The 18,487-nt window shown below is 37.0% G+C and overlaps 1 protein-coding gene across 1 annotated transcript in view; it reads right to left on the bottom strand.

Moving 5' to 3' along the window:
- LOC136248586 (CUB and sushi domain-containing protein 3-like) overlaps positions 1-17,749 on the bottom strand; it is a 31,188-nt gene extending 13,439 nt beyond the window's left edge. The window contains exons 1-10 of the mRNA XM_066040354.1: positions 17,569-17,749; positions 17,322-17,513; positions 17,082-17,270; positions 16,845-17,033; positions 12,165-12,353; positions 11,913-12,104; positions 11,673-11,861; positions 11,436-11,624; positions 11,192-11,380; positions 3,171-3,551 (exon numbers count right to left, since the gene is read on the bottom strand). Of these exons, the coding sequence (XP_065896426.1) occupies positions 3,171-3,551; positions 11,192-11,380; positions 11,436-11,624; positions 11,673-11,861; positions 11,913-12,104; positions 12,165-12,353; positions 16,845-17,033; positions 17,082-17,270; positions 17,322-17,513; positions 17,569-17,716 (2,047 nt within the window). The 5' untranslated portion in view covers positions 17,717-17,749. The remainder of the gene's footprint in view (positions 1-3,170; positions 3,552-11,191; positions 11,381-11,435; positions 11,625-11,672; positions 11,862-11,912; positions 12,105-12,164; positions 12,354-16,844; positions 17,034-17,081; positions 17,271-17,321; positions 17,514-17,568) is intronic.
- Positions 17,750-18,487: the final 738 nt, after the last annotated feature.

The following is an 18,487-nucleotide window of genomic DNA, read 5'->3' on the forward strand; positions in this document are numbered from 1 at the left end:
AAGTTGCTACTAATCACTGGAGGTTAGTTAGTGTTGGTTAAAACACTTTGATAGTCTTGTTTCTTTAGTCTCGCGTAACTAGGCTACCTTCACTCGTGTATGGGATGGGAGAAAGCCTCACCTGGCAGGCCATTGTGCGAAGAAGGTGCAGTTTCCAGCTGTGATTGTACTTGGTTGTATTTGCCCCGGGCCTAGTAATAATAATAATAAAAATATAATATGAACAAACAGGCAAATTTCAGTTTTGTCTGAAATACACTTGCTGTTTGCTTTTCACTTGATACTTACTAGTGGACCTATACTCCTTGCAAAGAACCACCAGAGGGTTGTTTTGAGTTGAAGGATACTTTTCAAGGTGGTTTTTAGGTGAGCGTTCTATTAGGATTTTGGCTAAAACATGGGCGATCCCTATTATGAACCCACTATCGTGGTTCATGATGCTAGCTAGTGTTGTTTTAGTACTGCTAAATCATTTTAGTTTGATTCTAGTTTTAGTACAATTAGTTAGCTGTAGTTTTAGTTAGTTTAGTTCTAGTACCCCTAAATACCTGCAATTTTAGTTGGTTTTAGTTCTAGTACTCTCAGCTAACTATAGTTTTAGTTAGTATTAGTTCTAGTACCCAGCTCTTCTGTAATTTTAGTTAGTATTAGTTGCAGTACCCAATTTTAGTTAGTTTTAGTTAGTGTACTACTAGTATGTTCAGTTTAGATTACAATCTGAATCTGAATCAGTGAAACCAAATTCAACCCTTGCCATACAGAGGCTATTAATATACCCAGTTGCACACTTTCACACATCTATTGCACAGCAAGAATTTAAATTATATTTGAATGTACATTTTGTTCTTTCGCAAGAATATCTCTCGTTCTAGATTACGGTTTGTTAAACGATTTCTTTTACCTCTGGTAACCTCTCCCCCTGAAGAAAAAATTCTCTCAACAGGAGCTGATGATGCAGGTGTTGCGAGAATTTCGCAAGCAGTTAAAGCCAGATCTGGAAACTCATTTTTTTCTTCTGCCAAAACTCAAAAGGATCGATTTTTTATCATCTTTACTAACTTTGGATTCTATGTACCGATTCAATTGTTGCTCCTCCAGTGATATTGTGGTTGATATGTTCTCTTGATGGTCCTGTTCATCGTTTTCTTCATCTAGCAGTCTACTGACTCAATCTAAATGTTTAAAGCGTTTTGCAGGTGGGGGCTGTCCATCTTGATCATCATTTGAAATTGGCAAATTAATTTCTTCATTGTCATTTTCTTGACTTCCTGGTGACGATTGTTCCGTTTCTTCAGCGTGTCTGTTAATATGCATTAGTTGTAATATGAACTCTTTTGCCTTTTCTAGCTGTTTATCATTCAGTATCTTACGATATGCAGGGTTTACCAAAGTGGTTGCTACATAAACTGGATCAAAATTAGGCATATCAGGATTGGTAGCAAACATAAATCTTCAGTTTAAATCAATAAGCATTCTCCTGGATACTACAGCTACTCCACTGGTTTTGCACATTTCTTCTAAGTGCAGGTTTAGTTCTTTAAGGACAGGAATAACCATTGCAATGGTTGTGCTGTTTTCGGCTGAAGTGATGTTAGTGTGGTGATCAAATGGCTGAAGTAGTTGTTGAATGAATTCTAAATGCTTCCACTGTGTTGCAGTAAGGTTGTCCCAGGCAAGTTCATCAAGACTGGCCTTTAAATTCTGTACCACAAACTGAACCATCATTAGTTTTTACACCACATACACTTTTGTCATTGATCTTATCAAACCTAAAGTAGCCCCATACTCCAGTTGACTTTGGTCTTCCACCTCCACTTGCCATTTTATACAAATAAACAAATGCTTTAAATAATTAAGTTTAAATAGCAGAAAGAAAAATGCTTAATCAGCAGAATCAATGGTAACACATTTGTGGTATGTGTATCATTTGCAAGCATCAGCATCTTCAAAGAAAGGTGCTAATAGGAATAATCTTTTAGGCATAGGATTACATGAAACCTTTTAGTTAGTTCCAGTTCTTGAACTCAAAGTTGAAAAGGTTTTGGTTTAGTTTTAGTTTTTGAACCAGAAGTTTAAAGAATTTTAGTTTAGTTATAGTTTTTGAACCAAAATTATTCATAAATTTAGTTTAGTTCTAGTGTACCAAAACTAAAATTAAATAGCAGTACTAAAAGTGTATTTAGTTCTAGTACTTTAGAACCAAAACAACACTACTAGCACAATGAAAATATGAAATAGTGACACATCCCCTGGTAGGTGAGAGGATACTCTAATACAGCAGTCACCCTAACAGAACAGTCATACATGTATAGCTGTATGTTATAACAAAAAAAACAAAACAACTAGCATGTTGAAAATTATTGCAAATTTAAAAATGAAGTAGGGATCCAAGTGATAAAAAGTAATGAAACAAGAGATGAATGATGGTATTATAGCATAACTCGGAGGGAAAATCCCTACCTTAGCATTGAACAAAATGATTGTTATAACATGTCAGAGTAGGGATTTCCCACTGAGCTATACTGCAATACCATCATTCATCTCTTGTTTCACTACTTTTTATCACTTGGATCCCTACTTCATTTTTAAATTAATAATTTAGTATGATGATGGCAATTATGCCTAGGCAGTGCCTTTCAAAGGTATTGTTCGTAGAAGAAGTTCCATCTTCACAAAAATCTACCAAAATTCTAATCACCACTTATATTAGTACTTTGCAGCATAACGAAAGGTTTATTGCACTTATATTGTAATAACAATAGGAGAGCTTGAGAAATGAAGTGCAAAATCATATGGTTTCATAATTTTAAATCTAACCATCCTAACTAACTAGGGAATGCATGACAGCATTCAATCAACCCCAGATCCTTGGTGTCAATTTGCCTCATACAAGGTGAATGAATTAGTATGATTACAAAGATTGTTTGTCTCTAGTATAAAGTTGAAAGCTTGTCGTAGGTTGGTCCGTCAGCTGAGGTGTTTAAAATGGTGCAGATCATGTAAATCACGGTGATGATCGCAAAACCGTTGCTACATGTAAATAACTTGTTGCAGTGGTCACACTTGTTTATTAGGGTGTGTGCTTTTTACTTTCTTGGTCGTGTGACTCACTACCACTAGTCTTGACTTACAATGCAGTTTTAGTAAATGTTCTACAAAGTTGCATTTACCTTTAACACAATCAAAACTTTTAGTAACACTTCTCCACTTCATCATCCCAGCATCATTCATGTCACACACAAGCATTCCATTTCCACTAGCAGTGTAACCACTTAAGCAGTTCATTGAACAATTTGATCTATATGTCATACTACTACAACCACCAACTGATTGGCTGTTTGCTATCTCCACTTCTGGATCATTACATGATGACATGGTACAAGTCACTGGCTCACTACTCCAGGTCCCATCAGCACTACATCTTGTTTGTCTGTTACCCTCCAACTGATAACCACGATTACAATAATAAGTACATGTATCCTGGAAGACACTTGTGTTAGAGGGACAAGTCACATTACCATTCTCTGGATCACTTAGACTAACACATGGTACTGTAACAGAACAAGACCATAAAGTATGGTAGTACTTGATAGTACTTATACAATTAACAGTGTAGGAATCCCCTGACAACAAAATACATGGCATCCCAACATACTGCTATGGAAATCATCATACTTATAAATCATTTTGCATGATTTAGAGTTTGATTTTTCTTATTAAATCTATTATTAAGTATTTTTTTGCCTTCTTAACTTTACAATACACATTAATAATAAACATGAAATTAAATGTTCCATGGAAACATGGGTTATCTACATGTCAATGACAACTATGAACCAAAAATCAGACCAATGAAGAATTATGAGAACTTAACAACTATTCTATGGTTAGAACATTACTTGTGAGAGATTGATGAAAGGATTTGTAAATAATGTATCTAGTTGCTGAAATATGGCTACAATATACCACTTTGACACCTCAGATCAAAGGAAACCACAGGGTTATGTAGTAGTTGTAACATGGGCACGAGTGAAATGCCTGATATATACGCACAAGCACAAGGGCACAGCCCGAGTGCGAGTGTGTATATTTCAAGTGCCCATGTTACAACTAATATATTTCACTTGGGTGATTCACCTGCAAGTGTGGGGGAAACTGCAGGAATGCTTTGCGAGTGTATTTATATGGGACCATGTGAATTTCGATTGTGGATAATGTCGTAAGAGCAACGACAAGGTGCTGCTGAGAGGCCCAATGTAAGTGTATCGACACAAGCATGCAGATAGCTTCGATTGTAACACAGGAAACCCAAATGCGAGCTGAACAGCTCATAATGAAACTTAAGTGACACTATAAAGTACTTACTATACTAGCCATGAATAAACTAAAGCAGTGAATATGTTTACAACGCTATAATGGCCTAGTCAATTAAGCGCCACGCCCAGTCACTATGCGTGTATGACATCGCGCCAGGTGTCCAAACAACAACATAAAGACGATTCAAGTGCACTAAAGTACTTACTTTACTAGCCATGAATAAATTAAAAGTAGTGAGTAATATTGCTAACACTAATGGCCAAATCAATTTAGCACTACGCCTAGTGTCTGGACATCGCCACGTGACTATACAATCAAAACAGCAATATAAACTAACCCGTGACCTTCTTCATTTAGTAAAACATCGAACTATCTTCTTCCCCAAGTCCATGATTTATGCTTTGGTTCACTTTACAAAATTAAAACCCACTATCGATCCTGTGAAGTGTCACTATATTAAAGCAGAGATCACAGTTTCATCAAAGAAATCAGATGATTTCTGAGAATGCTTGGAAAGCATTAATGAGAATAGGAGGTGGTATATACAAGTTATATTTCTCCTAGGAGGGATATAACTTGTATATACTACCTCCATTTCTTGTTAATGCATTCCTGAGCACTGATAACAGTGCTATTATACCACTTATACACCTTCTTTTCCCTTTGAAGTGAGGTGTGAAAGTGGTATATATATATATATATCACATGTCGCTCTGTGGTTAGGGCAATATCATGATATAGCCCTGACCACCACTGCCTTTGATGCTGAGGCAGTTACAAAGCATCAGTTCCCTTTGATTATTTATAATATAGAGCTGCTTAAAGTTTTGCATTGTGGGTTTGAATTAGAGCTGCTTGATGTTTTGCATTGTGGTTGAGTTAAACATGTTTACTTATTGTGAAGCAAAAGAATTGAGTGAGGTATCACTACAACCAGTGAAACCCACAATCATTTCTTTTTTGTGCCCACAATTTAAACCCACAATCGATGTTTACAAACCTCTGTATAAAAGTACTGTGGTGACTGCAGGTTTGTCTTCCTTCACCTATTAGGTGAGCATACTGGAGTGGTATATATTACTTATATCATGGCCACTCGGGATTTGTCTGATATATATTCCCGCACCCTTGGGCCTGCGGTCCTCGGCATATATATCAGGCAAATCCCTCGTGGCCATCCTATAACTATTAAATAAGGCCCAAAACAAGATGTTGTGGTAACACCATTAATTTTTAAATTCGTATCACAAGCACTAGAAACTATAACTCTTACAAATGGCTCCATCAAGATGTAGACAATAAACCAAACTAGTAGTTAAATGTAACAACTTGTTTGACAGCCCTGACTTTTGGTTCAGGAAAATACGTGACCGGATTTGCGAAAAGGTACCTTTTCCACACATTTTACAGGTGAGAAACAATGTAACTTTTGACTCTGTATACTGATCAACTTGCTCTTAGTGTCAAAATGTAGCCAGATACTTTAGCTGTGTTCATGGAAAATTTCAGGATTTTATGCAATGACTAAAGCTTCAAAGATCAAAAAATGGGTCAAAATTTGTGAGTGAAAAGGTACCTTTTCACAAACCCGGTCACATATCACTATTGCTGAACAAAACTACACATGTACTTACAGGTGCACCAATTGCTAAGTGTGTTGTTTTCTATCCGGACATGACTAAAAGATGGAATGAACTGCGAAAACGGACTAGCAAACGAACTTGCCTGAAAACGTTTTTGGCTATAGAAATTCACTGTATAGCTGCTAGAAAGAATATAACATGCAACAATGACCTGAAACAAAACTCTGAACATGATGTTGAAGTGTGCACAAGCTGATATTAAGCCCTGCGCTTAAAGATAGTCTGAAGTTAAATTCATTTTGCATTTAATTAAAAGCGCACTTTCTGTTTCGCATGTGTAAACAATACAAGACACTGTCAAGCTGTAAGTCTGTGAAGACACTATGTTACTTGGATTTCGTGGTCTGGTTAATTGCTGCAATAGCTGATCTTCAGTTTTACAGGTGACACAACAGCCTTAAACAAACCTCTGAATGCGTGCTCAAGCCGCTATTAAACACTGGGATAATTTACAAAGTGCCAGTCTGCCAGTGTGAGTGCCTGTGACTGCGAAGTTGTCAGTTAGTGTTGTAAACAAGTTTAAACAAACAAAATAACACAGACCGTTTTTGTAGTAGCCAGTGCCTTATGTTATACTTTTTCTAGCAGCTATACAGTGAATTTCTATGGCCAAAAAACGTTTTCAGGCAAGTTCTTCCCAGTCCGTTTGCGAGTCTGTTTTCCCAGTCCGTTCCATGTTTTAGTCATGTCCACTGTTATCTGTGTTTTCTTGTACCTTGTTATTGTTCATACATAGTCCCAACAATTTTAAGCCTGTTACCAGCTGATACACAGTGCAACAACACCAAGCTTGTCTTAATTATATAATATTTTTTGTTTGTTTGACAGTTGCTCACTATCCTGTAACCTTCAGTAACAATGGAAGGGTCTTTACATATACCTTAAAGCATTGAAGATCAAACAAATAAGAGTGCTGTTATTTCCATACATCACTAAATTACAGCACTGTGTACAGAAAATACAACACTGTTGATCACGAACGTAACATTTTAAATTGCCAGAAGTAGCTAAAACAATGCTATTTATGACCAAATTTGTACTATACGCGGGCTTACAAAGTGAATCTCTGAACAAAGATGACCAAAAAGCACTTTAAACCAGTTTAAGCACTGCAACACTTGTGCAATATGAAACTAATAGCACTCTAGCATGGTCTAGACCCGAATACAGCACTTGCCTTTGCCTTGTGCTGTATTGGTCTCTCGCCCATGCCCTTGTGTGATTGCACTCACGGCAGTACTTTTTCTAGTATATTATATATCATACTTTGTGTGGACAGATCGAAGTGCCGACACGTACTGCATTTTCCATACACTACCAATTATCTACATAACTGGGAAAATAGAGTACAGCAATGTGGATAATTGGGTAGACACAATAAAGTTATGTGGATAATTGGTCAAATACACTACACTAGAACAAATACAGTACAGTTATGCAGTACAGTTTTGTAAGGATGTTACAAAAACAACTCATTCAGACAGCACAATTGATCACGTGTGTCACATTATATAAATCACTAAAACTAGCTAAACCTTTTTGTTTGTTCTACAACTAGAAATGGATTACAATTTAGAAATTTTAAGTTGGATTTGGGGAAAAGTAGTAGAACAAGCGAATAGTTAAAAAGTAGTGAAACAAGGAAGGCTACACGTATAGCTACTAGTGGACATTAAATCCCTAAACTTCAGACTATAACCATGACTAAATTAGGGATTAATGTCCACAAGTAGCTATATCTGCAATCTTCCTTGTTTCACTGCCTTTTCTACATAATTATGACAAATGAACCAGTGTATACCACATTAAAAGAAAGAATGGCACCAGGAAAGTAATTTTGCATCAGAATGCGTGCCCCAACAATCAGTTATGTATCAGAAAGGAATGCGGCTGTTACGCTTTGTTTTTAGCTATTCTCCACCCATTACACAGTGTTACAAACATAGAACAATAGAAGCATCCCTGCAATCAATCCAGTCACTACAGAAAATACGGGCAATAAGCATAATAGCCAACACAGCCACAGGGAAGCCACATCGTGCTGTCGTGATACGACACCTTGTGTTGTCAGTGAAAAGAATTGGAACACACAGGACAAAGGAAAGTCTTATGATGCGCACATTGTACATAGTGTGGTTGACAAAAAAGCCCATCTCAGGACAAAGCAACCTCAAACAGTAAGAAAATCAAACCCATAGCCTTATGCTTATCCATTGTAGAGTTATGCTTGGCTGGAGGCATCGGTTAGTTAGTCGATTAGCATAAAATTCTGTTAATTAAAAAAATTTCCATAAAAACTTTTTGGAAGGGTTTTGGGTTGGTCTGAAAACATTTTTGTGCTTGGCTGTGCCTAACCAATGCTGCCAAGCTGTCATGAAGGGAAATTGAGACTGATTTTAGGATGATATTTTGACTGGAAAAGCCCAGTTCTTCATGATCCCCAATATACAGTACTACTGTACTGTATGATTATGAACACTTACTGATATTCTGATCACCAAAAATTGAAGCAGTTTGGACACTCGAGATAAGCGTTCAAAGCAAGATGACCAGTAAGTACAATAAAACACTTAATGCACTTGGGTGTATGAACACTCGGAGGTGTCTCGAGGCAAATACAGCACTCAGCTTTGCCCCATGCTGTATCAGCCACTTGACAACCTGTATTTTCTGTACACTGCTTTAAAATTTAGTATTTAAAATTGTAATTAAACTTATAAAATTTGTGGTCTGTTTGCCATTCTGTCCACAGTTATTATTAGATGATTACACACAAAATTCTGGACACAAGTCAAATAAAATCTCAACATATGACCTGTAACACAGAAATTGACCGCTTCTGTGTTATTAAGATCTTGTAAGTTAGGTTCTTATTCCTTTAGGAAGTGCTCCAAATATCAGCCGATTTCAGTAAAACATTTACTTTTTGGGAGATAGTTCATCTGTCTCTGTGTGTCTGTTTGTCTGTAAGTACTATAATTGCTCAGTGTTATGCATGGCTGATCTTGTAGCATTGTATGTGGGTAAAGTGTCTGCATGAGGTACTAACACAGTGGCCAAAGGTTTAATTCCAAAATTAGGGTGACCTTTTTCTTTGCTCAGACCTTTTCATTGCTAGCTTCATGTATTGTTTACAGTATGCAGGGCTATATTACAGGCAGAACATACAGTAGGACTAGTAGCAGAGGAAGTAGTTAATATGAGGGGGGCTGACTGGAGTATAGAGTCTGGCAGCAGGGAGTCTGGGGGGCACAGCCCCCCAGAAGCTGTAGCCATTTTAGCTTTCACAATGTCTCAAAGTTCACCAAATTAATTTATAGCAATTTTATGGGTACAATTTAAAGCATTTTGACTAAAACATCAACTTTTAGTCAAAACTATTTAAAACAGGCTATTTGCTAGTTAAAAACTCTTTTTTGGAAAATTGACTACAGGGTTTTAATGAACATATAGCATTTATAAGCAGTACAAAACAGCCTATAGCCACCTGGAAACACTTGATACAGTGGTAAAACACCAACTCTTGAACTAAGAGGTACCTGATTTGATTCCATTTGTAGGCAACTTTTTCCTTTTTTTAAGCTGCTTTTAGGAACATGTTTTTATGAAGGCCTTGAATGCTCTATTAGAGTATATCGATCTTTATCATGCTTTTCAGCCCCACTCCAAGAAGGATAATTTCGGCGTGATATTATTCTGAGGGGGGCCAACCCCCCCTTCCACCTATGAGCAGGACCTCCATTATCTGAACACCTGCGTGCCAGTTCAATCATAAAGCGTTCAGATAAGTGAATTAGTTCGAATAAATGTAGCTCATTCAATTATATGTGACTCAGTCAGAGAAAACCAGTCTTATCGCCCATGTCAGCAGATTCGATTTTTCACCCAGGACACAAAACTACATGAATAAACTATCTAATTCCACAATCAAAATCAGCTCAGTAGATTTGAGTGGTCTGGTTTTGCTGGCTGATTTTCCCAAGCCCAGTGGCAATCTGTACGTGCGGTGTGGGGAATTAATGGAGCTCTGGTCAGCCTGGGGATGACTGTATGTGGCTGTACAGCTCTGTGGTGTTGAATAAGTACCTCTGCTGTAAATTTCCTTTCATTTAAGCCAATTTTGAGACCTGAATGGCCCAAAACTTGGCCTAATTTATCCCTACGCCTTCCTTTTCAATTTTTGAACACTATCTTGCCCGCCTTCCAGGCACCCCGCCTCCCACCCCTTTTGCAGCTCGCCTGATACAGTCAACCTCAGTTTAAAAACTATCTAAAATGGTGGGAAACTTAGTCGTTGGTTACTTGCACAGTGGATGCTCTGGAAGGTAAGGAATTGGTATAAAACGTGTGAAAATTTGGTACACATAACTTCAACCATTGACGAGTTACAACACACTAAATACTTAAAACCGGCATTTCTCGATACTTTTAAATAGGTGATAAGACCGGTTTTCCCAGACTGGGTCACATATAGAGTTGCATTCAACTATTCTAATTGAACATACACTTACTCTAATAGAATGTTTACCTAATGATGAAAGACTAAATACTTTAATAGAGCAGTCACTTATGCTGTTCAGATAATCAAGGGTTCAGATAATTGAGATTCAGATAAGTGAGGTCCTACTGTAGTCAAAAGTAGTTATGCATTGCTTGTAGGGCTTAAGTTTTGTTGTATAATTACAATCTCACATGTCTGGTGCCATTCATTGTTTTGATGCATTGTTAATACTAACAATGAATTATGAAACAATTAAGTGATAGGATTTTACTAGTGGGAATCACTACAATAAACAGTGTTTAAACAAAGAGTAGCCTGGTGCTGCCCACCCCTTCAAGGGTCTGGTGAAATACAAATCCCATATCAATTAGCACACATAACTGTGTCCTATGAAAGATTGTCCGCAATTTGAATAAAGGCATTGCATTGCCAAGGCAATTTCTGTTTGGCGTATGGCTGAATGTCATTGGCATGCATTAATCAGCTAGCATGGAACTATCACTCTAGAATTGATCTGGGATCTGTATTTCACCAGACTCTTACTTTTAGCAATAGGCAAGGCGGCACCAGACTAACATCACCTGAAGTGCAAATTTAATTCATTGCTAGGAATTAAACTTGCATCTGATCCTCTTTGTTTAAGCACTTTTTATTGTAATCATTCCTACTAGCTTGTAAAAGTCTTTACACTTGTGGCTGTAGTTAATTAGAGCTGATATACTGTGCACACCTCTGTAACATGTTGCACCACTACCGCTCCATAAACCATCACTTTGACAAGTCCTTGATGTGTTACCAATCAATTTAAAACCATCCATACAAGTGTATTGACAAATCCATGGAGATGTTGTAAATCTGTCCTCTTCAAAGTTACAAGCAACAGATCCATGTTCCAATTGTGGTAGCTCACTACAGACAACTATATGAGTTATACAATAATAATAATAATAGTGCTACATCATTGGATACGATACTTTGGGTGCATGTTGTACTACTACCACTCCATGTTCCATTGTTCTGACAAGTGCGTGATGTGCTACCACCGAGATGGTAACGTCCATCACAACTGAATCTGCAGGTGTCTTGGTATGAAGCCACCCCATCATCTCCTAACATACAATCAATCATTCCATTATCAAGTTGATGGAGGTCAGGACAGGATACTATTAGTAAAGTTACATCACAGGTGAAATGATTTGTTTAACACTCACTTCTTGTACATGTTGTTGTCATACCACTCCAACTCCCATCACTCTGACAAGTCCTCATACTACTACCACTAACTTCATAACCACTGTTACATGTAAATGCGCATGTGTCCTCAAAGGAAGTCACCCCATCATCACCAAGTGAGCAGCTGATTCTTCCATTAGTAGGTTGAGAGAGTTGAACACAAGGAACTATTGAGGAGTTGATATTTAACAACACTGTACATTATATAATCACCAAACCTCTCCCACAAGTAGCTTCAGTACCATTCCACCTTCCATCACTCAAACAGGTTCTACTATGACTACCACTGGTCAACTGGTATCCAGTATCACATGTAAAATTACATGTCACTTCATACACAACATCCTGGTTACTTCCACTTGAACAAGAAATAATTCCATTAGCAGGATGATTGAGGGTTGGACATGACACTAATAACATAAAACAAACAAAGATAAACTACTTTACAACCAACAGGTGTTTCACCACACCTCTTGTACACCTTGGTTCATCATTACTCCACATCCCAGTACTGAGACAAGTTCTTGAACTGTTACCTATTAGTTGAGAACCATCCACACAAGTGTATCGGCAGACATCTTGATATGATGTTGTTCCATCATCTCCATAGTCACACATCACTGATCCATGTTCAGGTTGTGGTAGTTCATCACAAGGAACTAAATGAATTATTGTTTATTATAGCAGATGATTTCATTTTCACAAGTATAAAATCACACATTTTGCCAGTTCTTAATTTTACAATCTTAGTTTTATGCACTTGTAATTGTATAGGCATCACTATGGTGTTTTCTGATAGTAAGGAAATTAAAAAAACATAGTTGAACAGTGAGACCTATAGCATGAGGATCTTCATGGATTTAAAAATCAAGGCAAAGCCGAGGTTTTTAAAATGTGAAGATCAGAAGGCGTGGTCACTAACTGACTTAGAAAATGAAACTATTTTATGTGGGCACATAGGTGGAGTTATTGTGGGATTGGATGTCATTTTACAATCATCACACAATCTTTACATGAGTGTGGAATACGGAACATATTTTCGTTGAAGAGCTGAAGAATTGAAGCTAGCACCTCACTGCTGCTTCCTGGTGACAGATGCTAGTTAAGATAGTCGTCTTGACAAGGAAACTGACAGTTGCTGCCATTACATGCACCATGGCATCACAACAGTGTAATAAACAGGTGAATTACTGTAACAGTTGGCTTGAGTGATTACGATGATGACAAGTTGTCACAAGTTGCTGTATTTATGGTGCAACAGTAGTATAAAGACCAGGCTTGGTTTCGTGTACAGACCACACCCACATTACAAATAACACAAAATAAGAAGCTTGCCCATATAGGTCTTTGGTAAAGAGCATCTACAGTTTAATTGATGCAATGTGCTTAAAACACTTTAGAAAACAGGTGAGTACTAAACAGAATTTTCTGTAATATTATTCAACCTCTCCATTCATCCTGACAAACATAGCTACAGCGTAAAACGGTACCTCCCATAATTGAAGCATGCTTATAAAAGGAATGGAGTGGTCAAACTCATGTTGGCTTAGGTGATTTCATCCACTGCAGGCTATCAGTCTGTAAGATGCTTGGGAGAACATAGCAAATCAATGATCGAAAGTGAGATTTGCAATGCTTGGGGTCTTTTCTGCTAGCAGATTTTTAACCATTTTAAGAACCTATTAGCAGGTCTTTTAGTAGATATTAAAGACCTTACTATCTCCCAAAGATCAAAGCATTTTATGCATACCATTTTCTGATAGAGAAGAGGGAGTGGTCATAGCAATAAATAAGGAAAATTCTCTCCCGAAGTTTTACTAGTAAATATTGATAGTATTCTCCTTCAACATATAATAACTAGTATTTTAAAAAAATTAGACATGGGAATAGAGATCACTGAAAAAAGTAAAGTGACAAGAGTCAAATAAGCCAGCATGTTAAACACACAGAGATCTCTATTTGGACTCAATGGATATGGTAGAAACTAAGGAAAAAACAGTAGTTTTTCCATAAATTAGGGGCTGGAATTTAACCAACTAAATGTGCACTGGAGTCATCATGATTCCTAAAATGACACCTGATCCTATCCTTACTTGGTGACTACCGCTTACTGTCAATACAGATAAGTACTGAGAATGCTTCTGTATAAATGTTTATTTGAGTCCAAATAGAGATCTCTGTGTGTTTAACATGCTGGCTTGTTTGACTCTTGTTTCTTTACTTTTTTCAGCAATTTCTATTCCCATGTTTTAATTTTTTTTAAATTATTTTTTTACACTAGTTTGTTTACTTTTTATAAATGTGGATACCTAACATGATAATTAGAGGTGCTGGTGGTGTTTGATATTACTCATTATCAAGTCAGTTATCATCAAACACCAGTGTATTGTTTCCTTACTACTGAATGTATACTTTGTACTATACAGCTTTGATATATCCAACTATAGGCAATGTATAGCATGTTGTGCTTAGCAGTAGTATGGCTTCAGTAAGGTGATTACTACACAGTGGTACACAACAACATTGCTGCTCTGGTATGAACTTAATACACTGTGGTTAATAAAATGTAGGTAATGATAAGGTTTCCAAATGAACATGTTAAGGTGGCGGTTACCTCACAATTTCCGGTTTGAAGGATATTTTTAAAATTCAGTTGTGAACACATTTGTAGAGCTACGCGAAAGCAAACACCGTTACATCGTAGACCAGCTCTTCCTCTACCTACATGATGATTTGTACGGCCATTAGATGCTGAACTATAACGCTATAGAGCCGATTGTAAGAGCATGCAAAAATATTTTCGGCGTCAGTTTACGCAAAGCTTGTTGCACATTATGGCAAAGTAAAACGTGTAATCTATTCTTTAGCAGCATAAGCAGGGTGCAATCAACACAACTTCAGCCTATGCCAGGCTGAAACACAGCCATGGGATTTTGAAACGCTTTTGGCCACCGCGAAGGGACCTAAAACCTGCTGTAACATCGACAGGCAGTACAAAAATCTTTTTTTCTCGACATGCGGCCCTGCTACAATAACTAATCGCTTATTTTACGCTAATACAGAGGTCTCCCTCACTAGTATACAAGAAAAAACTGACGCAGAAAGTTGCACTAACACTTTAGCATACCATACAAAACCACAAATGATGTATGCCGGCGAAGTTTCGCGTGAACCACCGGCCGAATCCCCGTGAATAAAGCTTCTAAACTACTCTACTTACTTTAGTGTTTGCCTTCTTTAATAATACTCGCACAATAGTAACAAATTTCTTCTTGTTACAAGGCAATGGGCTTTAGTACGCGCAGCTACCATTTTAATTATTATGTAAACACTAATCACATGACGCAATAATGAATTTTTGTGGCAGGACGTATGGCTTTGTTTGCAATGGCTTCAAAACCACGACTTCCAGGTAACCGCCACCTTAATGTGAATCGATTGGATATCTATTAACACATTGGTTACCATTGCAGAGACTAAGTCAGAAGATCAATGGCAAAGTGAACCTACAAGAAGCAAATTTGCTTGAGTGGATGTTAACATTGTAATATGCATTTAAAAATAGGTCATGGACATGAAGAATGACATAGGAACGAAAGTCATGTAGTTTTTATCCCCAAAAAGTGCTCACATTTTGTTCTAGCCCTGTGGAAAAAATAATAATAATAAGATGAACAAAATGGCTCAAAATGGCAGATTTCAGTTCTTTAAAAAAGTACTGCTATCAAGTCCTTTTGACTTCATCTTTGCTAGTGGACCTAAACTTCTTCCATTAACTTCTAAGGCTTCTTTTGAGGATAGAAAAGATTTCTAAGGTGGTGTTTAGTTGAGTGTTCTATTAGGATTATGGAAAAAAACTTAGGCGATCTTTATTATGAACCACTACTGTGGTTCATAATGAACTAATATGCCTGAGTTTGTTTCAGTACTTTTTATAACTAAATTCTTAAGTTTTTCTGACACATATTTTTCAACACTATGTAGTGAAGGCCACTATAACAAAATGTGACTACTTAATAATGTGGCAGAAATATCAAATGTGTACATCCAACCCTTGGGTTTGGGTGTACTATTAGGCAGGCCCATGATCAAGACACATGTTAGTGTGTCACATGGCCAAGAAATCCAGTACATCACAACATGTGTATAGTGACAGGAAGTCTCCATTTTTGCATTATAGCTGTCTGTCAGGTAAGACTAGCCACACAGCAAATTTGATTAAATTTGCACTACAGCCATTTGTGACATATGGGTGGTCAAAGTTGAGATTTTTTCTTCTTTTTTTTCTTTTCTTAAGGGTCTATGGGGATCTAGATTATTCTTTTTGCACACTTTGCAAAAATTGTTAAAATAATGTTGCAAAAATTGTTATAAAGCAAAAGTGCATAATTTGATTAGCTTGAAATTCAGTGTAATATTATGTACAGTGAAACCTTGGTTATCTGAGCCCCAAAAGTGTTCAGATAAGTGAATTGTTCGGATAACTGAAGCCCACACATTAATATTCAGAGCCCTGTTGAAATACTCTAATAGAACATACATTTAATTGTACTCAAAATACTCTAATAAAACATTCATTTCCAATTTCAGATAAATGAAGGTATGGATAAGCGAGTGCCGGATAACAGAAATTCTACTGTACTATAAGTTTGTTAGAAATCTACTAAGCATCCATGATGTTATGAATGTTTACTCACGCAAAAAAACTTTTGTCACGGCTATAGAGTAAACTGTTTATGGAGTTAACTTGAAATTTAGTGCATACATATAGGCTAGCAGTGCCTTTGGATGATTAGAAAATCAAAGAAGTAACAGGTACAGAGTTATAAATATATTGTTCTAGAACATTCTATGCGCCAATAAACTGTGTGCTCTGTAGAATATTACCAAAAGCTCAAATAAAACAATACAACAATATATGAACTCTCTCTTCAATAATCAACATTGTGTCTGTACATAAGGGTAACAAACCCAAAAGCCAGCCTATGGTTGGATTTGGAGTACAGAAAGAAATGAAATCCACACAAAAACAGCTAAGCTGTGAAAAAAAGGGTGCAGCCTTTAATAACCTGGGTGAAGAACATTGTGATATGAAAGGTGGCTCTTATGTATCAGGCAAAATACTAAGGGACAACTATCACTTTACATACCTCTATGACATGTGAACAATGTACCATCCCATGTTCCATTATACTGACACATTCTAGAGGTGCTACCACTCAAATCATAACCTTCAGCACAACTGAATCTGCAGGTGTCTTGGTATGAAGCCACCCCATCATCTCCCAACATACAATCAATCATTCCATTATCAGGATGATGGAGGTCAGGACAGGATACTATTAGTAAAGTTACATCACAGGTGAAATAATTTGTTTAGTGCTCACCTCTTGCACATGTTGTTGTCATACCACTCCAACTCTCATCACTCTGACAAGTCCTCATACTGCTACCTCTAACTTCATAACCACTGTTACATGTAAATGTGCATGTGTCCTCAAAGGAAGTCACCCCATCATCACCAAGTAAGCAGCTGATCGCTCCATTAGTAGGTTGAAAGAGTGGAGTACAAGGAACTATTGATGAGTTGTTATCTAACAACAGTGTACATTATATAATCATCAAACCTCTTCCACAAGTAGCTTCACTACCATTCCACCTTCCATCACTCAAACAAGTTCTACTATGACTACCACTGGTCAACTGGTATCCAGTATCACATGTAAAATTACATGTCACTTCATACACAACATCCTGGTTACTTCCACTTGAACAAGAAATAGTTCCATTAGCAGGATGATTGAGGGTTGGACAGGACACTAATAAAATAACGCAAACAAAGATAAACTACTTTACAACCAACAACTAGCACACCTCTTGTACACTTTGGTTCATCATTACTCCACATCCCCGTACTGAGACAAGTCATTGAGCTGTTACCTATCAGTTGAGAACCATCCACACAAGTGTATCGGCAGACATCTTGATAAGATGTTGTTCCATCATCTCCATAGTCACACATCACTGATTCATGTTCATGTTGTAGTAGTTCATCACAGGGAACTAAATGAATCATTACAACATTACTATCATTAAGCATGCAAACTACCATACTACAACAGATTTTGATGAAAAACTAAATTTAGCAAATTGACAAATCGTTACCAAATTAAACTTTCGTTAATATTATCTAATCCAAAACAGCCAAGCTGTAAAAAAACAGTGCGGCCCTCAAAAAGGCTATGGTGAAAAAAGATGTGAAATCCAAGGTGGCGGCCAAGAAATGGCTGTGATGGTAGGTTAATGGCAAAAATTTTAATAACGACAATTCAAGTGAACTTTTGTGCCACTTGATCTTGGCAAAAAATTCACCTAAATTGCTGTTATTAAAATTATTACCATTAACCTACCATCACAGCCATTTCTTGGCCGCCACCTTGGATTTCACATCTTTTTCACCATAGCCTTTTTGTGTTTTTTTACAGCTTGGCTGTTTTGGATTAGATTTCATTTCTTTTTGTATTTGTATACCCCAAAGCCGGCCTATGGCCAGCTTTGGGACTTTTTTAACCTGTCTTTTTTTCTTTACTACAGGAAGAAGAAAAGGTGAAGCAGATGTACTTTAAATATTTCTGATTTTATCAGTAAATGTACAAATTATAAATATAATACATATATTTATCATAGAACTCTCCATGGTGGTTTCTTTGTAACTGAACACTCTACAAGGTGACTTCTTCTTGCTGCTCTCTCTACAGGGTGAATGTTTGTAGCTGAACAATCTACAAGGTAA

The sequence above is a fragment of the Dysidea avara genome, chromosome 3 (assembly GCF_963678975.1).
Source record: "Dysidea avara chromosome 3, odDysAvar1.4, whole genome shotgun sequence".
In the NCBI taxonomy this organism is placed as follows: domain Eukaryota; kingdom Metazoa; phylum Porifera; class Demospongiae; order Dictyoceratida; family Dysideidae; genus Dysidea; species Dysidea avara.